The sequence below is a fragment of the Bos javanicus genome, chromosome 19 (genome assembly GCF_032452875.1).
Source record: "Bos javanicus breed banteng chromosome 19, ARS-OSU_banteng_1.0, whole genome shotgun sequence".
Lineage (NCBI taxonomy): Eukaryota > Metazoa > Chordata > Mammalia > Artiodactyla > Bovidae > Bos > Bos javanicus.
Genome location: NC_083886.1, coordinates 25851121 through 25877594, shown reverse-complemented (window position 1 = coordinate 25877594; position 26474 = coordinate 25851121). Strand labels below are relative to the sequence as shown.

At 43.5% G+C, this 26474-nt stretch overlaps 1 protein-coding gene across 4 annotated transcripts; it reads left to right on the top strand.

The window, feature by feature from the left end:
- The first annotated feature begins 456 nt into the window (after positions 1 to 456).
- On the top strand, positions 457 to 26254 carry NCBP3 (nuclear cap binding subunit 3). Of its 4 annotated transcripts, none has more exons than XM_061390728.1 (13): positions 772 to 995; positions 2936 to 3001; positions 4899 to 5004; positions 12507 to 12632; positions 14699 to 14827; positions 15041 to 15117; positions 15875 to 15965; positions 18528 to 18627; positions 18956 to 19059; positions 20894 to 21179; positions 22628 to 22782; positions 24114 to 24275; positions 25111 to 26254. In XM_061390728.1, exons 1-13 carry the CDS (start codon positions 819 to 821, stop codon positions 25344 to 25346), a joined length of 1815 nt encoding a protein of 604 aa, XP_061246712.1. In that variant the 5' UTR covers positions 772 to 818; the 3' UTR covers positions 25347 to 26254. The 4 variants fall into 4 exon arrangements, 3 of the variants coding, with proteins under 3 accessions (XP_061246712.1, XP_061246711.1, XP_061246713.1); XM_061390727.1 differs by having other exon boundaries at positions 777 to 995; positions 15857 to 15965; XM_061390729.1 differs by lacking the exon at positions 772 to 995 and adding an exon at positions 1071 to 2010 and having other exon boundaries at positions 15857 to 15965.
- Positions 26255 to 26474: the final 220 nt, after the last annotated feature.

Here is a 26474-nt window from a genome sequence, read left to right as displayed (position 1 = left end):
TTCAACCTTTCCCAGCATCACGGTCTTTTCTAATGAGTAGGCTCTTCGCATCAGGTGGCCAAAGTATTGGAATTTCAGCTTCAGCATCAGTCCTTCCAATGCATATTCAGGGTTGATTTCCTTTAGGATTGACTGCTTTGATCTCCGTGCAGTCCAAGGGACTCTCAAGAGTCTTCTTCAGCACCACAGTTCAAAAGCATCACTTCTTTGGCACTTAGCCTTCTTTATAGTCCAACTCTCACATCTATACATGACTACTGGAAAAACCATAACTTTGACTAGATGGACCTTTGATGGCAAAGTGATGTCTCTACTTTTTAATACCTGTTTAGGTTTGTCATAGCTTTTCTTCCAAGGAGCAAGCGTCTTTTAATTTCGTGGCTTGCAGTCACAATCCGCAGTGATTTTGGAGGCCAAGAAAATAAAACCTGTCACTGTTTCCAATTTTTTCTCCATCTATTTGCATGAAATGATGGAACAGGATGCCATAATCTTTTTCACTCTCCTCTTTCACCCTCATCAAGAGAGGGTGTAGCTATTTTCTAAGCCCAGACTGCACTAGGCAGTCAGCTCAGGGACCGTCCTCTACATCAGGCCCTGCCCCGGTTTCCCAGTCGGTCCCGCCTCTTCTTCACCAGATACAGCTCCAACCGGCCCTGCGTCCCTCCTGCCACCAGGGGACGCCGGAGCCTAAGAAGGCTTTCTGACCGCAGAAGGCGACGCTCTAGGTAGCGGCGGCTGCTCCGCGGCCAGTAGCAGCGACGCTCTAGCCCGCAGTGTGCCGGGCGGGCTCTCAGTGGTGCGGCCGGCGGGCGGCGATGGCGGCCGTACGGGGCCTGCGAGTGTCGGTGAAGGCGGAGGCCCCAGCGGGGCCGGCCTTGGGGCTCCCGTCGCCTGAAACGGGTTTGGACCGAGGCGAACCGGAGCCCATGGAGGTGGAGGAGGGCGAACTGGAGGTCGTGCCGGTTCGGCGCTCGCTGAAGGAACTGATCCCGGTACGGGCGGGGGGCGGGGGCGAGGAGGAGGTCGCAGAGCGAGTGTCCCGCGCCCGAGCAAGCCGGAAGGGGAGGCGGCCGGGGCCGGGGGGAAGTCTGGGGAAGGGGGCACCGGGGCGAGCGCCCTGGGGGCGGGGGCGCCAGACTGGAGCAGAGACGGGGGAGCGAGAGAAAGGACGCCCGGGCGCCCGGAAATGGGTGTTAAGGGGGCTTGAGGAGGAGGGGTCGGAGAGATTGGGGGGGTAGTTGAGATCACCCCCTTCGCTGCCCCTCCGAGCCGTTCTGTGCAAGAGGGCGAGTGAGGAGGGGTAGGGCTTGTCTGGGGAGTGCAGTTTGAGATAAAGAGGGAGCCCCCCCGGGCGGGGACACAACCTGGAGCGGCCAAGAAGGAACTGTCGGGGAGCGGGGCGCTGGCATCCTGCTCCGGTTTAGCTGGTGTTTGTTAAACAGAGCACCCGCGGTTTCCCTCGAGAGGGCTGGGCTTGTCAGCTGCAGAAACTCAGTGTTTCTGTTGTGACTTGAGGGTCATCTCGTCCCCGCGCGCCTTCACTGCTACACCGTGCTCCAGCATCTCACCCTTCGTGGAATCAGAACATCAGCGAGCCAGCAGTGGTCCTTGGTCCCTCTCTTCTGTCACAGTAGGAATGACGAGAGGTGTTTTGCTTGTCCTTTGGTGGTCTGATGTCCGGTTCTTAGGGCTGGTCTCAGGCCTGCGTGGCTCCTCTCCAGTATTGGTACTTAATTTCTCATCTGACCTCGTCCACTTTTTTACCATGTCTGCAAGTGTTGCATTTAAACTGAAATTATGGAAGAAGGTTTTTAAAAAAATGTAGGAGCACTACAGATTGTAAATTATAATGACTCTGGCAACAAAGTTAACATAGTGGTTTACATGTTATCATTTAAATATCACGGAAGTTGTGAAGTAGATGTCATCCCTTCATTCATTCCGTTGGACCTGTACTGTTGCATCCCCACACTTTGTGGCAGGCACAGTCCTAGCCGCTTGATCAAGGTCAGACTCTGTCCTGGAGTTTATGTTCCAGTTGGGGGCCACAGGTTAACTAATAATTTCCCATAGTGGTGAATGCTGTGGAGAAAATAAAACATGTTAATGGGATGGAAGAGTGCAGAGGGAAGCTGTGGAGAGCAGGAAGCAGAATGCCACAAGATCACCAGGAAAGTCCTCTGGATAGCGACATTTCAGCTGGACCCTAAGTGACAGAAAGGAGCTACCCATGTGCAGATCTGGAAGAGTTTGTTCCCAGCAGGGGCAACTTAGTAAACCCAGAGGCTCTGAGATGAGAACAAGATTGATTTATTGGAGAAACAGAAAGTTCTATAGCACAAGTAGAAGAGCAGTAAAAGAGATCAGAAAGGTAGGCAGATGCCACAGAAGAAACCCAGGTCCAGAGAAGCCAGGGGACTTGTACAGTGTCTTGTAACCAGTGAACCTTAGAGCTGTGATTTGAGTCCCCCGGCTGCAGAGTCTCATTGTATTTTCATTGCACAGTGTAGCGTTTCCCCCAGAAGGTCGAGGTGAGCCTGGACTTTCTGCGTTTCAGTGAAGACTTGTGCCCCATCTGGTGGCCTGGCACAATGAATTTGTCCAGTCTGAGCTGGGGAGATGAGTGACTGTACCTTATCTTGGGTATTTCTCATGAATGCCTTTGGATTTTCATTTACACGGATACCTTCAGTAGATGGAATTACTTTAGGTTGTGGACAGGCTCTGATTTAGAAAAAGCGTCTTGGTAGAGTGGTTGATTGCTACCATGGAGTCGCTGGGACAGGCTTCCTCATAATAAAGGGTTGTCAGGGTAGGGAACAGATTGCTGAAAGGAAGACTGTCCAGAAGGAATGGGTTGTCAGGCTGTTGTTTATCATGCGCTTGTCCTCAGTTGCCTGTTAGCATTTCTCACCCATCCCCTTCGTGTTAGGACACAAGCAGAAGATATGAAAACAAGGCTGGCAGCTTCATCACCGGAATTGATGTCACCTCCAAGGTAAGATACACCGTGATTCATTGATTCATTTTGAGAAGCGGTTGAACTTAATGAGCAAGTCCCTAGGACTTGTAGAGCAGCAGTTATTCTTTACCACCTTTTTTTGTCGTTGTTGGATTAAGCCTTTGTAAGTTTATATTTTGTGTTTCACAGTGATGCCTGAGAACATTCAGGCAGCATTTGTGTGTTCTTGAATCCATAAGAAGATAAAGTAACTAGACGCCTGTGCTTAACCATGTCCAAGAAAAAGTTCTGTTTGTTCCTTTTCTATACATACGTATCTGGCTGTGTCATGCCTTAGTTGTGGCATGTGGGGTCTTTTGATGCCGAGCACAGGCTTAGTTGCCCCGCAGCATGTGGGATCTTAGTTCCCCCACAGCATGTGGGATCTTAGTTCCCCGACCAGGGCTAGAACCTGGGTCCCCTGCATTGGCAGGCGGATGTCCCTATCCATTTTTAAAAAAATGTGTAAACTGTTTCCACTTTAAATGAAGCAAAGCATAAAAGTGTCTGGCACATAGTAGGCCTTTAGTAAATGTCTTTATTCCTCACTGATTGAGGCCTAGAAAAATAGGCTTTCATGAATATGTGGCTAAACTTTGAAGGCCAAGCAGACTGAACTGTTTTCACTGCCTGGGAGTATTGCCTTTTATCTGGTGATTGCTGTTACTAGATTATCAGCTTCATTGCAGCTCTTCACAGAACCAGACATATTATTTTCCTTATAATCAGTACTTATTTGTTGCTTTAATTGGTGTTGATATTCAGCTTAAACATTCCTTCTGATTTTAATGTGTGCCATTTAAAGAGTTGAATTAAAACTCTGAATAAATAACACTGTGTTACTATATTGGATGTATGAAAGCAAAAATAAGTATGTCATGCTTGCTTTTTTGTGTTTTATCTGGGTCTCAATCTGTCTCAAATTGCTTAAAGGCAAAAAGAAAGAACTGATCATCTTTTTTGACAGGAAAATAGAATCAAGTGAAGGTGTTTTCTTACTGAAACTGAAAAAGCAGTATGCAATCCTGTTCTTAAGCCTACACAATTTACCATTATTTGAAACAAATATATGGGGGAAAGGGTGGTAGCCAAGAATTGGTACTTTGGTTGTTACCAAAGGAAGATAAACCAGTTGTTTCCAATGGGAAGACTTCAGTGGAGAAAATTAACATAACTATTGGGAAATAACAGAAGTGTTGCTGCCTTACCAATCCCCAGAAGCTTTCTATAGTCAGACCTTCAATTAGTGTGGCAAAGTCAATATACAATTAGTGAAGGTTCCAAAGAGCTATCAGAAACCCACAGTTGGACCTGGGTATATTTTAGCTCTTGGGGAAAAAAAAAATTAGGACGCTGATTATTTGGTTTTTCAGAAAGCATCAGTGCTTCTTGTCACTTCAAGATGAAAACTGGCAATTCTGTGGACACAAGTTTAGAATAAAGGAGAGAGTTTCTTGGCTTCAGTGTTATTTTTAAACACAGAAAAAGCTTTAGGGAGTGGACTGCTCAGGCAGACATAACGTGATAGGTGTGATCACCATGCACACAGACGATGTGAAATGGGGGCGGTGGTGGGGCTTCTAGAAATAGCGCCGAGAAAATCTGCCCCTTACCAGCTGAAGTGCCCCTGGCAAACATTGTAACTTTTTTGTGCCTCAGTTTCTGCACAGATACATTGATAGGCACTGAGTCATCCTAGAGATGATGACAGGTTGCAGCATTGGTAGTGTCCACTCTCCCAGTCATCGCCAATACCCTGTTCATTGCAAAAATGAGGCAAGGCACAGTGTCGTTTACACCTTCTGAGTTGCTTGTCGCTGGTGTATCATTTGATGTTTGTGATTTAACTCTCCTCCACATTTCACTTCTTTGGCTTTTTTTCTGCACCTTCTAGGAAGCGATTGAAAAGAAGGAACAGCGAGCCAAGCGCTTCCATTTTCGATCAGAAGTAAATCTTGCCCAAAGAAATGTAGCCTTGGACCGAGACATGATGAAGAAAGGTACAGGGTGTCTGGGGGTTGTTTTCCAGTTTCCTTGCCACGGCCTTGTGCTTCTGGCCTCACCTCACATGGAACTTGTGAATTCGCCACTTCTGAGGTGGCCTGTTAACGATGAGCTGCATTAGCTGTGTCTCAGTGTTGTGTGTGTGTGTGTGTGTGTGTGTGTATTCATTTGGCTGTGTCCGAACTTTCAGGAGACTGTCTAAGGAGCCCCAGAGAACATCATGGAGTTGGTGGCAGATCGGCGATTAGAACTGTGGCTCTGTGGGACTGACTCTTACTCTTTTTCTGCTTTATTGTAGAAGTGTTCACTTTCCTTTGCCTTTAAATGTAGCAGGAATGTATCACAGTGAGACTCTTTTAGAGGAGTCCGATTGGGGAGGGATACCGTTAATACGTCTGTTGATACAGGTTTGTGATTTTACTTTATTTTTGTGTTTTATTAAGGTTAAGTATTTTGCTTCCTGAAACTCACCCTGAATTCTTCAATATAATAACCTATCCCAGTTTTTGAAGACGGTTTATAAATAGAAGGGAAAATTACTGCTTCCCTTTTAGAGAGTTCACAGCCATGTTTATTATTCCATAAATGCAAATGATCTCCCTTTGTTGTATTTGCAAATTTGAGACTTGGCAAAGGGCTTCATAGGCAGCCATCTGAATGCACGTTAAAGGTCTGTGCTCTGCTGTGTGAGTTTCTCTAGGTTTGCCTATTTGATAAAAACCTGAGGAATGAATGAAAGAATAGCTGCTATTTGTCGGGAACTTGCTATCTTATGAGGCACTGTGTTAATTAGCACATTACGTATTTGTTTCGTACTCATTTCTCACAACAACCCCACGAGGAATATATTTTTATCCCTATTTTACAAAGAAGGAAACAGGCTCAAAGAAATTAAATAAATGCGCAGGTTTACACAACTGGTAAAAGTGGAGTCAGGATTAGAACCCAGGTTTATCTGACTCTAAAGCTCACTCTTAACTGTTGTGCTCTGTTGCCTTACAGTGTATGACATGATAGCAGAGACCCAGGCCTCCTCGGTCCTTCCCAGTGCTCAGAGTAGCTCAACTCTGGATGCTACTTCACTGTTTTTATTCTGCATCGTGTTCAATTTGGAAACATGACCTTGCTTGCCTCACAGGCTAGGTTTCCAGGCACCTGCTCGAGTGGCTGGCTGTTTCAGGAAAAGTCCTGTGAAGGCCAGGGCCAGCCGTGCAGCTGGTTGTCCATGTGCCTGCACACTGGACCCACACAGACGTCTGAGGCCTCTCCCACAGCTCCACGTTGAGAGCACCGTGGTTTCACATCATGCCTGTTTACTTCTAGTCCTGGGCGCATTCCATGTGACATCTTGCCTCTGATCTCGTTCATGCCTGTCACCCTGCTGATTTGTCTTTCCATGTCCCACACTTTGTCTGGTTCAGATGTCATTCCCTCTGCAGCATCCCTGATTACCCACGTCAGTCTCTCTTCTCACCTGTGCTGGGGTTCTTCTGAGCCAGAGCCCTCCTGGGATCCAGTCTCAGTTCTTTAGTGAATGTGGGTGAGTTAGTGAAATTTTTTAGGTCTCATTCTCTTTGTTTATAAAATGGGAATATGATACCCTCCTGAATAGGATCTCTTCTTTTGGGGTTAAATTTTAATTTAAAAAAAAAAGCTTTTTGAAAAACAATCTTGATTCTGAAGATACTCATAAAAGACTGTAGATCTCCCTGGACTATCAGTGGCTCGTTACAACCTGTTTTTGGCCCAGAAGGCAGCATGGCTTCAGACTGTGTTCTTGAACTCCAGAGAACCCTGCTGCCTTTCCCAGATCAATTTAAATTAGAGTAGGGGGTAGGTTTGGATAAATCTCAGAGTTCCTGTTTTTTCATCTCCCCTGGTAATTCTGTTGTACAGTCAGGGTTAACTGTACCCTAAGAGCGTGGATTCTGAAGCCTGACTGACTGTATTCAAATCTTGACTTGTCACCTTCTAACTCTGTGATCTTAGGGAAGTTATTTAGCCTCTAAGAACCTCAGTATCTTCATCTGTAAAGTCAGGTTAACTTAGTTCTTACAGGGTTGTTGGGAGGTTCTAACAAAATGTTAGGATTCCTAGAGTGGTGCCTGGCACATAGTAAATGTTAGTTATTATTATTATCTGGCATTCTCCATCTTCCAGACAGCCATTTAAGTGGCCCAGCCTCTTGTGAGAATGGGGACATTGGAATAAACATCTCGATTCCTGCAGCCACAGTAAGGTACCGGGTTATTTCTTCTTCTTAATATCAACAGTGATGAAATATACCATTCTATAAGTGCTCCCCACATGCCAGTCACTCTGCTGTGTGGTTAATGTACCCTTTCAGCAACCCCATTGCAGGGAAAGCGTTATCATTTCTGTTTTACTGGTGGGGAAAGGAAGATGCTGAGAGGTTCAGAAACTTGCCCAAGGTCCCACGGGGAGTAAGTAGCAAGGCTGACTTAGAAGGCTGGTCTGACTGAAGCCTGTGTTCCTGATATCTCTGCTAGTTTCAGGGATGCAGTGTGCTAGACCAGTCTGTACTGAATGCCCTGCTACTCTTGAGTGACTGGGTGTTAAGCAGCTTGGATCTTTTTATCTCCAAGGTCAATGCCCTCATGGCTGAGGGACCTTAGGAGTCACCTGGGTCCCATATCTGGCCTGGTGCTGCAGGCCTTTAGGCAAAGTTCCCAGCGGTCTGTGGCCTCTGCCTGAACAGTTCCTAGTGGTGGCATGATAGCTATTTATGAAGCGGTCAGTCTTGTTTTTGGATACATCTTCATGTTGAAAAGAAATTGCTTTCTAGTAATTTCTATCTGTTAGTTACTGCATAACACTTAGAACAACATGAAGTCATTTCCTCATTCACACAGTAACTCTTCAGGTGAAGGAATGGACAGCCTGTTCCCTGGACTCTCATGTGACAAGACTTTCTGGTCTCCCTCCTTTAGAGCCTGCTCAGTTTCTTGCTGTGCTTCACCAGGTGAGGTGCAGATTCCAGATTTGGTTGGATTTGTGGAGCGCTTGGCAGGACTCTGACCATGGTCTCTGTACTGACCACTTCATAGTAGTCATCTTCTAGTCAGCCAGAGCACCCGTTCTTTCCCCCAGGAACTGCACCTGTCGAAAGAGTCTTTCTCATTGTGTCCTTAAAAAACTTGCCTTTTTCTTTATCCTGATTAAGTTCCATCATGATTTCAAGACTCTGTTTCAACCTGTGGAGTTATGTTCGTTTTAATTCTGCCCTTCGGCATTTTAGCTATGCTCCTACCTTTGATATAGCTTCTGCATGTTCATCCAGTTGTTGGTAAATGTAAAACAGGATAATCCCATATCATGCCATGACACACAGATCCATGAATGGTAGTCTTATTCTATTTTCTGGCCCATCTCTTATTTTATTGTCATGGGGATCTAGATTACGTGCCTTAATAAACTTGAGGTAGAACACCATCTGTGGTCTTCTTTGAATTTCTTGGCCTGCTAATCCAGTCAGGAAAGAGAAGAGGTCAGCTGGGTTGCTGCTTGGCTTATCATTTCCTATGAAAAAGACTTGGTTTCTTAAGGGATCAGAGATTCTGTCTAAGGTGTATTTTAAAAATTTCTGAGAATGACAGTCTTTTTGATCTGTTTGGGAATTTCTCTTTTCTTCTTTTATGAAAGTCAGTATGGGATTAGTCCTCAAGGATTTAAGGTACCTTGCTCCTTCCCTGCAATAATCTTAAGAGATTATTACCCGATTGTGAAATCACTGCTTCGTGTTTTAGTCAGTACAGTGGGGTATAACTCTAAACTAGAGGGTTTGAATCTATTAAAACTATTCCTTGGGGACGTCCCTGTCAGTCCAGCGATTAAGACTCTGTTGCCAATGCAGGGAGCATGGGTTCGATCCCTCGTCAGGGAACTAAGATCCCATATGCCACAGGGTGAGGCCAAAAGATTAAAAAAAAAAAAGACTATTTCTAAAACCCTTGGCACTTGTCTTGGTTTTGGTTCTTCCTTAATGATAGCTGCTGCTGTCCGTTAGTACTGTAGCAAAATTGATCAACAGTCCTGCCCTTTTTCCTGCATCATCTTCCCAAAGCAGTGTTGCTCCAAACACTTGTAAATAAAACCAACCATCAGCATTTTTGTTGAGCCTGTTGGCTCTGGACTATAACCTTTTCTTCTTTAGATGTTAGACAGTTCATGTCCACCAAAGAACATTTGGAGAATGAAGTAAGAAGAGAAGTTGCCCACAGTCTACCACCCAAACCCAGTCATTGTCAGCATTTTGTGGATTTCCTTCTAATCTTTCCCGAGTGTGGACTTTATTTTTGTTTTCCCCTTTGTAGTCATGCCGCTTTCTTTCTCTTCACTTGACAGTCTGTCATCGGCACTTCGTATGTTGTTTTAGAGCCTGACAAAGTTTTTCAGATTCTTACATCTATTCTCTTATATTTGTTAATTTGTCCTTTGTCCATCTCCCATGCATGTTCTTTGCAGGTCATGCTCAGCTAAGCTTTGCTGCTTTCTCTTTTCTTGGGATCACCTCTCATACTCTGAGTTACTGTATTTAGTGTCTTCCAGGTTTTTTGATCCTTCTGATCTTAGGCTTGGACTGACTACTACTTCTTTGGGTTTTCAGAAATCTGCTTTCCTAAAAACTTGAGTTTTGTGTACTGTGCTTAGTTGCTCAGTCATGTCTGACTCTTTGTGACCCCACGGAATGTAGCCTGCCAGGCTCTTGTCCATGGGAATTCCCCAGGCAAGAGTACTGGGTGGGTTGCCACATGCCCTCCTCCAGGGGATCTGCCCAACCCAGGGATCGAATCCGGGTCTCCCGCACTGCAGGCAGATTCTTGACCGTCTGAGCGACCAAGGAGCCCTTTTTGTACTGCTACCTGTCAGTAATTGGGGTCTTCCCTGTTGGAAGGGAGGATGACTCCCTCACCCCCTTGCTTGCAGTCGGCACTCGGTGAATACCCAGTTCCATCCCCCCGGTCCATCTGTTTACTGGCACCTCAGCAGTTAGTCCTCGCTCGTCAGCTGGGCCTGAGTCTAGGTGCCGTCTTTGTTGCTTTGTTTTATTTTAAGCAGTGACATTGTCAGCAAGGTAACGAAGTGTGGACATTCTGCTTTGGCAGGCTTCCATCGTTTCTTGAGCTTGTCTCATGTATGATTAGTCCTTCTTCATATCAGCATCTCCAAGATTTTCTTCTCTCGCTCCGTAGTCTCTTTCCTCTGCCTTCACCAGGAGCTCTCCTTGTTGTTTGTTACCTTCTTCAGAACCAGCTCTTTACTTCTCATAGGATTCTTTTCTTCCAAAATCATGCCACTTAGTTTCAAGAACTGAGGAGGTTCCCCGGGCTACCCCTTCAGTTTCCCACCCTGCATGTTAGAGTCACTCTGCATGGCCAGTGTGGCTTCCATCTCACTTGGGTCTGTGCTCATGTTTCTTTTTTTTTTTTTTTAGTATTTGCTTACGTATTTGTTTGACTGTTCCAGGTCTTAGCTGTACCATGCAAACGCTTATTGAGGCATGTGGGATCTAATTCCCTGCCCAGGGATCAGTCCTGCCCCACTGCATTGGGAGCGTGGAGTCTTAGCTCCTGGACCACCAGAGAAGTCCTTCTGCTCATTGTTGTACTGCTGGGCACTAATAAGGATTAGTGCTAGGATTAATAAATCTTGATATCTCTGTCTTCATGAATCTGAGTTGGCAGAACAATACTTACCCAGTTTATTCTGGCCACATTGAATGGGCTCCCATTAAACCTATCTTGTACTCTTCAAAATGACAAAAAAAAAAGGAATTTTTATCTGGAAATGTTCACGTGTATTTTGGGTTTGTTTTAAATAAAATATATGACATATAAAAGCATCCTTAAGAGTCGTGGATGTTGAATTCTTGACAGAACTGCTTTGGAGAAGCTGGGGAGAGAAGGGATACAGAGAGCTTACACAGGGCCTGGCATTATATGCAGCATTTTATTTGCCTCGCATTGTTATAGGAATTTAAGCATAAAGCTAGGTGGTGGATCTAAGGTATTTTTAAAAATATCTTTTCTTTGTTGATGTATTTTTTGATACATTTGTTGATGTATATTTTGATGATCTTTTCTTTGTGATGTATTTCACAATTAAAAAGATTAAATAATGTAAAGTTAACACACAGTTCTGGTAATGCTGGGATTCCTTTTAACCACAGCCTTCAACCTTTCTTCCTTCCTAGAGGTAAGAGCTATTATCAGTGTGGACTGAATTATTCCAGCCTTTTTTTTCTAGATATTTGTGTAAATAAATATGTACCTTTAGAAAATAATTGGTGATATTTATCTTTTTTTTAATGTATGTATTTTTCTGCATCTTTTTTTTCACTCAGTAATCTGTCTTAGAATCTTTCCATGGTATGTGATAAATTATCTCTTTGTTTTTAACTGCTTGCTTACTGTCCTTTGATTATCATATGGATAAACCCTGATTCATTTGATATGGATAAGCCATAATTTATTACTTTGATAGCTACTGGGTTATTAAAATAGTGCTGCAACGAACATCTCTGTGTGAGCCACTCTGTGAACCCATGTGTTAGGACACATATTGAAGAGAACTCCTAAGCCTATTAATTCATTTGTAATAGGTACTCTGAGTTGCCCTTCAGAGTGGCTGTGCCAGTTCACACTTTCCACCAGCAGAGGCCGTGTCTCATTCTGCCACTAACCGATACTAAAAGACTTAAGTTAAACATCTGGTCATTGGAAACTGATACCTTGTCTTAAGATGGATTTTCCTGATTAGTAGTAAGGCCAACCATCTCTTGAGGTGTTTATTGGCCTTTCCTCTTTCTTTGTGTGTGAATTGCCTGCTCCTGTTCTTTGCCCATTTCTGTTTGGGACTGTCATTTTCTTACTGGTTTGTAGGATTTCTTTACTCCAGTTTCAGACTTTGCTTTACATCCAAGGGCAGTGTCTCTTCTTCTTTTCAGAATTGTCTGGACTAATACACATTTCTCTTTGACGTACCTTTAAAAAATATTAGAATCAGTTTATCAAGTTCAGTGTATAATCCTGTCGCATTTGATATTCCTTTAATTACTACAGGTCATTTTGAGGAGAAGGTATCGTGTATATTATAAGCACCACTTGTTTAATCTTTCTCAGCCTAATAAGCCCATTCTGAATTAAGTCATTTGTTTAATGCTCTTGTTGTGTGATAAAAACTTAAAGTTTGCCTTGCTGTCAAGTCTTATTTTCTCTTGAAATAATTGTCATCTCTTTCAGCATATTCTTTTTTTTTTTTTTTGCCATGTGACATGTGGGATCTTAGTTCCCTGGCCAGAGATGGGACCTGTACCCTCTGGAGTGGAAGCACAGAGTCCTAACCACTGGACTGCTGGGGAAGTCCCAGTGTATTTCTCTTTAACCGTGTTATCTGAACTGTCATAAAGGGGTGCTGGTGGGCTGTGCAGCAGCAGGTGGGAAAATTCTCTCATCTTTTCTGTGTCCTGTTTTCCTAGCAATCCCCAAAGTGAGACTGGAGACAATCTACATTTGCGGAGTAGATGAGATGAGCACCCAGGATGTCTTTTCCTATTTTAAAGAATATCCTCCAGCTCACATCGAGTGGTTGGATGATACCTCCTGTAAGTACCCCCAAAGTGTTCTGTTGAATATGCTTTCATATATGATTTTAAAAGAATTCTTGCCATCTCATATGGTGAACGATTGTGGCCAGACTATGTCTAACCTCTGCCTTCAGCCCAGGAGAGAAAAATTTCCCACTGATGAGAACCAGAGTCCTTGTACATTAGCCAGCCTGCCATATCATTTTCCATAAGTGTTCCGAGGCAGCTCAGGGGTGGTGGTCAGGCCGCTGGGAGGTTGGTTGCTGGCATCTGAATCCAGGTACACAATTGTGACCCCTCCTGACACCCACAGTTTCCCAGCAAAGGCGTGAGTCCAACTGCATAGACTTGGGTCTGCCCTGTCAGGGCTTTCAGCTTTGTCATTGCAACAGCTTTTCAGAGTGCTGTCTCTGACCTGGAAATAGACCAGAGCCCTCTGACGCTGTGCCAGACCTCTCACCTCTGCTTGCTCTGGTCTGTGTTCTCTCGAGCTTCATCTGCTGGTCCTAATCTGGGGCTGTTCCGCTTGTGAGCTAACTGTGATTTCTGACTTGTGTCCCTACTCTCAAGTCTAGTCTGACCTTCGGTACCCACTCTGCTGGCTTCTGGTCCTGACTCACTTCTAGTCTAGCTTCATTTTCTGCCAGCATGCTGACCTGGTTTTCCCAGTTTTTCTGGCTGCTTTCTTTAGATGTTAAATCACCAAAAGAAGAAACATGACTGAGTTAAAAGATTTTTCTCCTTTTTTCTATTTGCTTAACTTAGACCATCCAGATCAGGGGTTGGCAAACTTTTTTTTTTTTTAATAAAAATAAAAGACCGGATAAAAGATATTGTAAGCTTTGCAGACCATATATATTCTCTGTGGAATCTACCCAGCTCTGCCATTGTAGCATGAAAACAGCCATAGACCATATAATTGAATGAGCCTGGCTGTTTTCTGTAAAACTTTGTTTGCAAAAACAGTTGGCAGGTGTGTAGTTTATTGTTTGTTACTTATAACTAAATAAATAAAGTACAAATATAAGTAGATAAATGGATGGATGATGGATGAATGAATGAATAATGGGTCATGGGCTAGATTTGCTAACAGCTGATTTAACTAATTAAAACTATCTATCTAAGCAATGTTAGAGGGACCCTTAGCGTTGTCCAGTTCACTCCCTCATGTACATCAGAAACGGGGGAAATTACTTGCTCAAGACCATGTATCATATTGGGCTTCCCTGGTGACTCTGGTAAAGAATCTACCTGCCAGTGCAAGGGACCCAAGTTTGATCCCTTGAGTCTGGAAGATCCCCTGGGGAAGAAAATGGCAACCCACTCCAGTATTCTTGCCTGGGAAATCCCATGGACAGAGGAGCCTGGCAGGTGACAGTCCATGGGGTCACAAAAAATTCAGATATGGCTTAGTGACTAAATAACAGCAACAACAATGTAGCATGTTATTAACAAAAAATGAGAATCTTTAGACCTTCATTTCCCAAACTGAGATACAGGGGTAGCTTAAGTTTGAGAAATGCTCCTTTAAAGTTGATCTTCTCAAGACCTTTTTCTTGCTAAATTCTCTTAAAGGAGCAAAATAAATTGGTTGCTGCAAAGCCAAGTAGCTGTCACTCCTCCATTCTATATATGCCATGGGTGCCCTCATCACCCACACTTTACAGTAGGGAAACATCATGTAGCATGTCTGGATGACAAGGAAGAGCAGAGGGCTTCCATGTGAGGGGCAGAAGAATAAAGGATAAAGGACATTTGTTTGACATTTTCATCATCGTCATCAGAAACTGCTAGCACTTACGTATAACACTTACTGTATGCCAGGCATTTTTAATATATAGGACTTTTTTTCATGGAGTACCTGACCAGTATTTTGCGGGACCCAGTTTGGAGTACTTCTCTAGGCTAATCTTATTAAAGAAGTTTTTACTACCAGATTCTATACTTCTTTCATTGGTTGGTCTGTACATTTATTGATGCCAGTCCGTAGCTGAATGATACTGTAGCAGTGAATATAATGTAGTCTCTGCTGTCAGGAAACTTAATCACTTGGATGTGATGTGTTATTTTACATCTTATTTTAGGTAATGTGGTTTGGTTGGATGAAATGACGGCCACGAGAGCCCTTATCAATATGAGTTCTCTGCCAGCCCTGGATAAGATAAGAAGCAAGGATGCCAATGAGGAAAAGTCATCTGAGAAAAGTAAAAAAGGTAACTGACTACAGAGGAGGAACTTTGGGGCTGAAGGTCCTATTCTTTACAATTTGAATTCTGTGCAGTGTTAACGTAGTATCTCATTGCCAGTTATTTCTGAAACAAGCTATGATGCTTTGGATCATTAATAAAGAGGAGGAGACAGTGTTAGACTTTTAATGTATGTGAGATGGAGTGAAGATTCATCTTGTCCCTCACATTCCATTTTAGACAAGCAGGAAGACAGTTCTGATGACGATGAGGCTGAAGAAGGAGAAGTTGAAGATGAGACCACAAGTGATGTAGAGGTCAGTAGAGGGCACAGGTGTCTGTGAGGTTTCCCTGTAAACAGCTGCCTACAGCCTTGATACCTGAGCGTTAAGGCTTAGGATAGGACGTTGTGTTCTTCCGCTGACTAGCACCATCGAACCCCCTGAGGGGGGCCCAGGCTCTTCGCCTTTTAAGTTCTTGTGGGTGTAATGAACGATTCATCTTGAGACCTTAGTACTCACACTTCTGTATGAAAGGAAATGGTTTTATTGAGAAAGACTTTGCAGTGCTATCTAATCAGTAAAATTAAGGAATAGCAAGTAATGGTGTATCTCCTAATGGCATATGTACTATTGTTGGAAATATTAAAGTGTATTCATTTTTAAATTATTTATTAAGTGCCTACTATATACCAAATTCTAGGTGCTGGGGATATAGCGTCAAGCAAAACAAAGTCCTTGCCCTGTTGGAGCCTACATTCTAGTGGGGAAGACAGACAATACACAGATACGCAGATATGTAATGTAATGTCAGGAAGTGATGAGTGCTATGAAGAAAAGTAAAGAAGGGTAAGCGGATAGTCAATGAGATGATTCTCTTAGACAAGGTGGTCAGGGAAGACCTCTGACTTAGACATTCTGCAGAGGAACTGGTGCTGTGATGCTTATGGGTTTTATTAAAAGTAGATTGCTTCCTTAATCCATGGTATCTTTGCTACTGAATGAACATGAAAAAAGGCTTTAATTTTTATATCGAAAATGCTCTTTTTTTCTTAAGTTGGACACGTTGTCGCAGGTAGAAGAAGAGTCGCTGCTAAGAAACGATCTTCGTCCAGCTAACAAGCTTGCTAAAGGAAATAGGTTATTCATGAGATTTGCTACAAAAGGTAAATGATAATTGGTATTGATTTTAAAAAATAATTTTATTTGTTTATTTTTGGTTGTGCTGGGTCTTCCTTGCTGCTCGGGCTTTTCTCTAGTTTTGGCCAGTGGGGGCTCCTCATTGCGGTGGCTTCTCATGTTGCAAAGCACAGGCTCTAGGGTGCCCAGGCTTCAGTAGCTGTGGTGTGTGGGCTCAGTGGTCGTGGCTTCTGGGTTCCAGAGCACAGGCTCAGTAGTAGTGATGCAGGGACTCAGTTGTTCCTTGGCATGTGGGATCTTCCTGTATCAGGAATCTAAACCATATCTTCTGCATTGGCAGGCGGATTCTTTACCACTGAGCCACCAGGGAAGCCCCTGACTTTTATTTTTAATGAAGTGATATTAAGTGACGCCTTCTCTTTTGAATTGGAACTTAGACCAAGTAATCTCAAAGATCCTTCAAACTGTAACATTCTACACTTAACAAAATCGATGACTTGCTGCCTGAGTTGGAATTTCAGACACTGAAAGTGGATAATAGCTATTTGTATACTTTTGTGATATCTGGCTAAAGTAAGTTATTTTCTGTTAAAGCTGGTTTGCCCCATATGCTTTTCAGCCAATTTATCTTCTGAACTATGAAAAATTTTAAAAATTTCATGTATCACGGCAGTGTCTTCCTAGATGTTGCTAATAGTACCTTTCAGCTCTAATTCTCAGAAGAATTAAATTAAAAGCCTATTAATAATTCATAAGGCCTTTTATGCACAGTGATTTTGATATGCATTAATAATGTGGGAGGAGTGGTTTTGAGTCAATTGAGAGTTATTGGAAATGACAACCCTTCACCCCTGAATACTTTAGTAAGTATTTCTGAAGAACAAGGACTTTGTTTTACACAGTCATCAAAATTAGGAAATTTAACATTAGTGCCATTCTGTTATCCAGTTCATAGTCTGTGTTCAGATTTTACCAGGACCCCCGCAGTGTGCATTAAAACTGCCTGGCACACATCGAGTGCAGTATGTGGGCAGTCTTTGATGATGACGACGACAGCGACGATGATGATTGTCAAGTAAATTTGGGTTATTCTTGGTACTCCTTCCGTGCTACACTAGGGTCCACTCCAGGACTGGGCGTTTCAGTCTGCCGTGTTCCCTCAGTGTCCCTGAATGTGGAGCCACTCCTCTGCTGTTTTCCTTGACTGAGACATTTTTAAAGAGAACAGGCTCATTATTTTGTAAGCTGCCCCTTAGTTTTGGTTTGTTTGATGTCTCCTTGTAATTAAATTCGAGTTGTGCGCTTACACCACAGTGTCATTCTCAGTGTGTCGTATCAGGAGGCACATTGCATTTATTTGTCCCCTTCCTGGGGATGCTAACCATTATCTCCTGGTTAAGGTGACAGTCGCCAGGTTTCTCACTGTAAAGTTACTTTTTCCATTTATAATTTGGAGTTTTGTGGAGAGATGCTTTGAGGCTATGTAAATAGCCTGTTCCTCATCAGATTGCCATACAGGAGCTTTAGATCCATTGATGATTTTTTAACTCTCTCATTTACTAGTTGGCACTTAACTGTAAGGGGGAGCTTTCCCTTTTTACCCATTTATTGATGTATTTACCTGTTTTTTTAAAAATGCATTTACTTGTTTATATTAGTTTAGATTCGTGGAGTTTTATTCAGTGGGCTATCATTCCTTCTGTCATTATTTGGATTCACAGGTTATTTTGGATCTTATCAGTAGAGCCTCTTCACATTGTTCTTTTGACACGCCTGCGTAATTCTTTGAGTACTTTCTTGCAATTATGGCACAAGGCGCCATCTTGGTTTGCCAGTCTCAACTTGTACTTTCCTAGTCCCAGATCTGGAACCAGCCGTTTCTCCAAGGCGCTGGTGGGCGTGTTTTTCGTAGGGTGCACATTCTGGTTTATGCCTCTAGGTTTACCTGGAGCACTGGGTGCACTCTCGTCGGTACTCATCTTTTGTAGTGAGTGCGTGCCCATGGAGTTGTCAAGAGGCCTTTATATTGTGAAGATACATGTGTTCACTGAGCACCTTTTCTGCCTGTTAACTGGCATTTTACCTTGATAAATGGGATCTGTTCTCCTTTTGCTTATTTGAGTGCATGGTTTACCAAATACATGGACCTATGTATAATCTGTTTCTTGGACCCTGATTCTGTGTTACTGGTGTGTGTCATTCAGAAACGAGTGTCATCTTTCGGAGGGCAATGAAAGTGCCACCTCTTCTAAAAGCCTTTTTGATTCCTGAACACTGGTGATAACCTACACTCTCTTTTGCTTCTTGGGAATTGCGTTGTTGTTGTTGTTATTGTTGCTGGCATTTTCTCTTTGAAGTCAGCTCCCCGGCAGCAGCTTAACCTCATTCGTCTCTGAGTTTTGCTCCACCCTCTCGACACTGCACTGCTTTAGGAGGACTCAGAGTGGTCATAGTGCATCTTTCTCTTCTGTAGGCAGAGTGTGCTGATCTGATCCCAGCTATGAAAAACATTCTGTTTGTTCAAACCCGTTTAACATTGCCTTCACACTCGGAGGGAGTCCTTGGTAACTATTGTAATTAATTTTTAGATGACAAGAAGGAACTTGGAGCAGCAAGGAGAAGTCAGTATTACATGAAATATGGGAATCCAAATTACGGAGGCATGAAAGGAATCCTTAGTAACTCTTGGTGAGTCCAAAACCTTAAATACAACAGTTTATATAGTACTTAAGCTTTTCATAATCCTTCAGGGATCTACATTAGTTGGTATTCTTCAGCGGGTATTCTGCAGTGGACTGTCAGCACCGTGTGTGGATGGACGTGAGGAAGACAAGAAGAAAGCGCTCAAGGCTTTTAACTGTGGTAAATGGTGTGAGAATGCTGAGTTTCAGTTTCATGCGACATGTCTCTGTGTCAGCACCTAACGTCGCGTCAGGGTGTAGTTGACATTAACTAGTGGACGTCGAGGCCCTTCCTCTTGGTTTTTGATTCTGTGCTTATTTTGGCGATGTTGCAGGAAGCGGAGATACCATTCCCGTCGCATTCAGCGGGATGTTATTAAGAAGAGAGCCCTGATTGGGGACGACGTTGGCCTGACGTCCTATAAACACCGACATTCCGGTAGTTGCCTGCTCAGCTCTTGGGTAGACACATGTTTGGCTCCCGAAATGACATTTTTATCCTTAATACAGTCCTTTAAGGTTCCAAACTTTATCATCCTCTCTTCCTTGCCCTCACCCTCTGCCAACATATAGGAAAGTAAGTCAAGTCACAGTTAATTTGAAATTGCCCATACAAAGAGGTCAAATGATTTTATAAAAGCTATTCTAACAATAAAGGCAAAATGTAGGAAAAATTAAAACTTTTCCTACGGAATCTAATTTTCCTAATTAATAACAAAAGCTGCATGAAAAAATTTTTAAATTATTTTGTCAGACGAGTTGATTTTATTGTTCTTTTGTCTGATGATGAAAATAAGCTGCTGTGTCTAGTACTCTGCTTATTGGCTTGTGCACGTGAATGCCGCAGTGAAGTGGGATACAACACGGGTTTCATTTTGGTTTTTGTTTGTCTTTTTTCTTTTCTTCTTTTTCTGTTCCTTTGTCTCCCTGGGGCTCCCACCTTCCCACCCTTCAAATCTCCCTTTCTTCCCCGCTTTCTTTCTTTTGGTGCTTATTCTTAAAGAACTGTTTTTATTATGTTTTATAGAGATTTGTTTTTATGTTGAAACTGATCTGTGAAAATCTACACACTTTGTAGAACCAGCCAAGTCAGCATACAAACACAGAATAACAGGCATGCACTTTTATCTTTGTCGTAGGGACAGGGAGAGGTGAAATCTATACATTTTAATTTAATGTGAATGCCCAAACTTGGATATTTGAAATCTACATCTTAATGCACATACTTTTCTGTTAGACAGTTAAGCTTTTCCAATTTCACTTACTTTAAGATATTTTTATCATATAATCTTAGTATTCATATCAAAGAAATTAAAAAGCAAAAAGATAAGAACTGATTTCATTTTACATTTTTCTTATTTGTCTCTTTTCACAATAAATATAACTGTTGTGGACATATATTTTATATTGTGCTTCTTCCATTTATAAGCATTTTTCCATGACCTTTAAAGGCACATTTCATTATTCATGGCGGTTATGTTCTGTAAAGTCACCGTGATCATTGAAAACCATTCAGAGACTCTTAATCACACTTTTTGTCAACTGATCAATATAGAACCTTAATTTGATGTATGTTTCTGATTAAGGACACCTTATTTAATACATGTTGATTCATTAACGTTGAACTCAAGGGCAGCAGCCCTGGAACTCAGGCCCAAACAAAGCCTGTCTCACACATGTGTTGTCTCCATAAGGCATATCACAGCCTTCTTGTATTTAGGAACACTAGACAGCTTTGGAATTCTTCTCGGAGGCTGTTTGAAACAGGGAAATCGTCAATAAAAATCACAAAGGTGTTAAGAAGTAGCACTCATGGACCGCAAAAAGGACCCTTGTTTACAGTGTTTGAGCGCTGCAACAGAAAGGCAGGACAGACCTTGTTTCCCTGCACCTGGGAACTTGCATGGCTGGTGTCTCAATTTTTTGGGGCTCCTGTGCATGTCCACAAATGACCACAAAAGTGCCATGGGTGTTGGTTGTGGAATTACAAATAAAATTGGCAGATTCATAAATCTAGAATCTGAATAATGATGAGGGTCTGTATTTTAGATAACTTTATAAAATTGCATCAGGCTGCTAGGCCATCCTTTACCTAGATGTTCGTGTGTTGTAGGGGTCAGAATGGTAACCAGATTAGCACTGTTAGAGACAGTGCTCCAGTAAACTCTTAGGATGGGAATCTCATCTTCTACAAAGGTCACTGATACAGAACAGAAGATCAGGTGTTAGTATTCATGCTTTTACTAATAATGATTTTTGGTTAAATTCCTTAGGACTAGTGAATGTTCCTGAGGAACCTATTGAAGAGGAAGAAGAAGAGGAGGAGGAGCAGGACATGGATGCCGACGACAGAGTGGTGGTGGAGTACCACGCGGAGCTCCCGGCCCTCAAGCAGACCCGGGAGCGGAGCGCGTCCAGGCGGTCCAGCGCCAGCAGCTCAGACTCTGATGAAATGGACTATGACCTGGAGCTGAAGATGATTTCCACTCCTTCACCAAAGAAGAGCATGAAAATGACCATGTATGCTGATGAGGTGGAATCTCAGTTGAAAAATATCAGGTAAAAATATTCTTTTCTTTTTATCACTGCTAGCTTTTAATTTGATTGAAATCCGATTACTAACTTCTTCTTAGTACCTCTTAATTTTGTAATCACTTTTTTCGGTTCTAATTTCAGCCCTTTATAGAATTTGAGTAAAAGCATCTGGTTTTTCCTCTTAATGAACAAGAAATGATCCTTGTTATAAAAACTATGAATGATACAGAAGGTGAAGTCACCTGTAATCTCATCCTCCCCTAAGAGAGTGACTGTTAGCAGTTGGGTAAATAACTTTATTGTCAGCTTTATGTGTATATATAACATATGGGGAAATTATAGATGCATTTGTACAAAAGTTATACTGTTTATATTGTTTTGAAATATGCTTTTTCCATTTAATATAGTGGAGACATTTGCTCTTTTTTCAACTATATGTAGTCCCTGTTTCCAAATGTTATCATTTGTTGAACCAATCCCTTCCTGTTGGACGTTTAGATTTCTGTTTTTTTTTTTTGTCCACATCCTGCAGCTTGAAGGATCCTAGTTCCCTGACCAGGGATTGAACCTGGGCCCTCAGCAGTGAAAGCATAGTGTCTTAACCACTGGACCACCAGAGATTTCCGTAGATTTCTGTTTTCTTACTGTTGGACTAACTAGATACATTCCAGTTATTGTGCAAAACAATGCACATGCTTTAAAATGTGGTATGGCTAAATTTCCTTCGTAAAAGATTTTACCCACTCACATTACCACATGTTACCTAGATATTCACCAACCTTAGGTATTATCACTGTGATTTTTGGTATTCATGGACAGAGAAGTACATTCTTTGATAACTAGTGGGGCTGAGCAGATTCCTGAAGGCAGAGAGCATAGGCATGTCTCAGAGGGCTGGAGGCTAGGGTGCTCTCTTAAGAGTTCCTGATGGTGTGTTTGGGAAAAGGGAAGAAGAAACTTGTAAGCTGGTTGATTTGTATGGCTTTGTTCACATCCTTAGTTTTTAGAGAACTTTCCAATGGCAAATGCTGCCAGAATAATGCCCCTCCCCTGACACAGTGGGAGAGGTCTTCCCTTTAAAGAAAGGGATTGTAGGCTATCTTATATCTTGACTACAACCAGTTCACAGCCCGGAGAAGCAGAGGCCTTCAGTCCTTCGCAGGCCTCTACTTAGGCCTGTGTCCCAGGAGAAGGGCAGGCACAGTTATGTGCTTTGCGATCACTCCCAGATACTGCATGTGGAAACCACCCCGGAAACCTCGGGGAGCTGCTTACCCCGACTGGCCTCTTTGGCAAGCCGGTCGTGACTTTTGTGAGCAAATTACTACTGGTGTATGGTGTTATTAAGTGAATGTTGGCCTTATTAGATTGGGTTTCTTAAATTGCTTTTTTCCAGAGTATGTGAGATGATTGTGTGAGTGTTGCCCCACAGTTCAAGCTGCTTTACTGTACCCCCGCCTCTCTTTTTTAAGGAATTCCATGAGGGCAGATACTTTATCCACAAGCAATATAAAAAACCGAATTGGTAACAAATTGCCAGCTGAGAAATTTGCAGATGTCAGACATTTGTTAGATGAAAAACGTCAGCACACACGTCCACGGCCGGCTGGCAGCAGTACTAAAACAGGTATTGTTGTTCGGTTGTGTTCCTGGGCTCTGTCCTGAGTTCCAGAAAGCAAATGCAGACAGGGGAGGTTCTTGAATAAAACACTGTCATTTGGGGACCAGTTTAATTGTCCATATTCATCACTTCTAAATTTTGGGTTAGGCACTGGAACTTGAGGGCATGAAATTTAATCAGATTTTTGCAATATTAGCTTTTGATATTTTTGTCCCAACAGTGATTTTACTCTGTATGTCATTGGTATACATAAGGGTAATAGAAATTAGGTCGAAGTATTGTATAAATGGTTAAGAATTTGAACTGGTGAGTTTATATGTGCAGACACGCACATAGCAGGCCATACCCACCGTGTGCCCGGGCTAGGCGCTGGGGGTGTCATAAGTCTTCGCAGGGGATGCCAGCTCATCATAGACTCCGATGCAGCAGCCTAAGGGCACATGCTCAGGTAATTCCTCCTGAACCTGAGTGGAGTGAGTGGCCTGGTAGGCACTATGAGCAGTGGGCTGTGGGACCGAAGAGGGGAGTGGGTCTTCTGGGGGAAAGCCTGTTGTGGGAGGCGTCTCAGAGCAGGTGGCAGTGGAGCGAGGCCTCGGAGAGGAAACAGGATCTCAGTCACCAAACCGAGTTCTTTGCGGTGGGAAGCAACCTGATCTTCTGATGAAAATGTCCAGCCTTGTAAAGGAGGAAGACTCAGCACTGGGAGGAAAGGGAAAGAAGCCATGGGGCTCAGGCCTGAGGGGCTGAAAGATGGGGGTGCTGTTCTCAGAGAGCAGATGAGGTGGGAGAAGGCCGAGCACAGGGACTTGCTCATGACTGTTTGTGGTGTTGCTATTAGCGTAAGAAAGCTCCAGAGGATTGGCAGATTCTGGAGGGGTTGGAGGAAAGGCAGATTTGATTTGAGACAGCTTCCCCTGATCCTTTGCTTTTTGTCGGTCTCATTACCTTTATTGTTCAATGTAATAGTCTTTATTGACTAGCTTCTTATATGTTCAAAGAATGGGGCTTCTGCCCTCAGGGAGCGTGCAGTATTTCTCATTAGCTGCACTTTGTTAATTATTTGCTCTTGATTCTACTATTTAAAGAAGGAAAAAAAAAAAGACAATTCTGCCTCAAAAATTCCTTTCTGAAGCAGTCAGCTAAGGTTTCCCCCAGCTGCGAGCCCCTGTGGGTTCTCACTTGAATTTTCCTGGGAGAATCCAGGCTGTGTAGAGGGAAGGCTTTTAGAAGCTTGGTAGTGCTGGGCCCCATGTCCTCACTCGGGAAGATCTCAGATTGGCAGTACAGATGACACAGTATAGTCACGTGGTCACAGCAGTGCTTTTTTCTTTTTCTAGATATACGCCAGCGATTAGGAAAAAGACCATATTCTCCGGAAAAGGCTTTCGGTAGTAATCCAGTTGTTCGGAGAGAGCCCTTTTCTGATGTGCATAGTAGGCTGGGTGTTCCCAGGCAGGATGTTAAAGGCCTCTACTCTGATACTCGAGAGAAGAAGTCAGGTTGGTAACAGTGGGGACTGATGGGGAGGGAACTGGGTAAGAGTAGAGACCATGGGCGCAGCATGGAAATACTTTGTTGATACAGGACAGAAGCAGCACAGGAGAAAAATAAATTATTTTTCCCTCTTCCATTATAATCATCATCGTAACAATAACGGTAACAGTGTGGGAAACAGAAAGCAGGAAACAAGACTCACCTCTGAGTCTTTGTGATTAACACAAATACTTTTTAGTTCCCTGCTGTTCCAACCTTTGTCCGTATACATATCGTACTTTTTTCATATAGCATTTTATCATGATCATTTTTCCATATAAGTTATAGCCTTTATAAATAAAACTTTTAATTGCCTTATCGTGTGGCTATCCTATCAAATTCTATGTATTTGTCTGTTGTCAAATACTAACATTTTAGAAAGTGAACAGAGAGTTGGCAGAATCTCAAAAGTTGACAGGGTAGCAGGTCCGTGAATTTGCAGCATGCTGTAGGTGGCGATGGCCTGGGAATGGCCCACTCCTGACGGAAGAAAGTTGTGCACAGGTGGTTGTCTCAGCAGACAGGGGCAGAGGGAGCACAGGCAGCCTCCCAGCTCATTCTGATGTGTCTGGTGTGGGGGTTTTGGGGGTGGTGGTGCGTATCCCCGAGCTGGGAGAATCTCCCAGCAGGTCCAGTTCCCTGTCTGCCGGCAGGGAACTGGGAGGACCTGCCCAGGGCTGCTCCCTGGTTGCAAGTGCCCCAGAGCCCCCCTCCCCTAGTGTTCCCTGCACGTGAGGCATTGCAGTGCCCCTCTTGCTCAGCATTAACTGCCAGAGCTGAAATGCCTTCTCACCCGCACAGGTAGCTTATGGACTCGCTTAGGATCTGCACCCAAGACCAAAGAAAAGAACACGAAGAAAGGGGATCACAGGGCGCCGGGCACAGAGGAAGACGACTCGGAGCTGCAGAGGGCATGGGGGGCTCTGATTAAGGAGAAAGAACAGTCTCGCCAAAAGAAGAGCCGCTTAGATAACTTGCCATCTCTCCAGATCGAAGTCAGTCGGGAAAGCAGCTCTGGCTCAGAGGCTGAGTCCTGATGCCCTGGAGGCCGAGGCGGCCGCCCTGAAACCTGACAGTCTTGTGTAGGGCGGGGCGCACAGTAGGACCCCCCCCTTGGGAGTTGGCGCCCCTCCCCTCTTGCTCATGCAGTCGCCCTCCGCTCTTGCTAGTTCAGCAAGACATCTTAGGAAACGTGACCTGTTTTGAAGGGCATCCATCTAATCTTTTTGCTGCAGAGTTACAATTCTGGGCCCTTGATTCTTTTCCCACCACCCCACAAGCTTTACCCATTGAGGAAAAGGCAGCCCTCCAGATTTTGTAGACATTTTTTTCTTAATATTTTTAACATTGTGTCTTTTAAGAGAAAAGTTTTACACAGTTCATCCAAAGAGCAGAGAACTGAACTTCTCACTATTGCCTTGGCCCTGACAGCTTTACCAGCACCCTTTTTCCAAGAAAAGTCAATTCCCAGGTGCTTATCGGACAGCCTTCGAGAGGAAAAGACTAGGGAAGCTGCCAGCTCACCCTTCCAGGATCCTAGTGTGGGGGCTTACTCACATGGACCTGACCTCAGAGGCGCAGCCGTGCTGCCCGGGTAGATCAGAGCTGCAGCGCCGACCGCCCTTCGTTCCTCCCCGGGGATCTCTGTCAGGAGCCTCGTTAGCAATCAGCTTGAAGTGAAGATCAAGTTCAGTGCTGTGGGGTTTTTAGGAACAAAAAACTGTGACTTCTGGATTTGGGGTGGATTTTCGTGCTAGGGGTGGGGTCATGGGTTAATGTTGAAAATTTGTAAGTCTGTATTATGTTTAAAAAATACTGATGATTTGAAAGTTTAAATTTTTAATTTTTATATGTGAAAATACTTCCTGTTGGCCTCCAGGGAAGCTCAAGTGGTGTCTTCTTATGTGCTGTTAAATATATATTATATACTTTGGAAGAAGGCAAAGAGAGGCGTCTCATTATTTTTAAAGGATCCTAACTGTAGAGTCTGTCTGTTATACATAGAGTTTAAGTTCCTCTTTGGCCAGTGAAAGCAGGAAAACCTGCCCCTGAGATGGGAACCTGTTGTGTGTGATCACTTCAGAAGTGATGCACCGCTGTTTATCCTTTCTGTCTCCCAAGTTCTGGCCCCTGAGGACATCTTCAAAACTGGCAAATAAGATAAT

Bases quoted from the DNA above. Each gene is read 5' to 3' on its own strand.
- NCBP3 (XM_061390727.1), top strand. From the start codon at position 819: ATGGCGGCCGTACGGGGCCTGCGAGTGTCGGTGAAGGCGGAGGCCCCA. The intron at 15,118-15,856 runs GTCAGTAGAGGG...TTTTTTCTTAAG, and splicing joins AGACCACAAGTGATGTAGAG to TTGGACACGTTGTCGCAGGT. The intron at 24,276-25,110 runs GTTGGTAACAGT...TCACCCGCACAG, and splicing joins TACTCGAGAGAAGAAGTCAG to GTAGCTTATGGACTCGCTTA.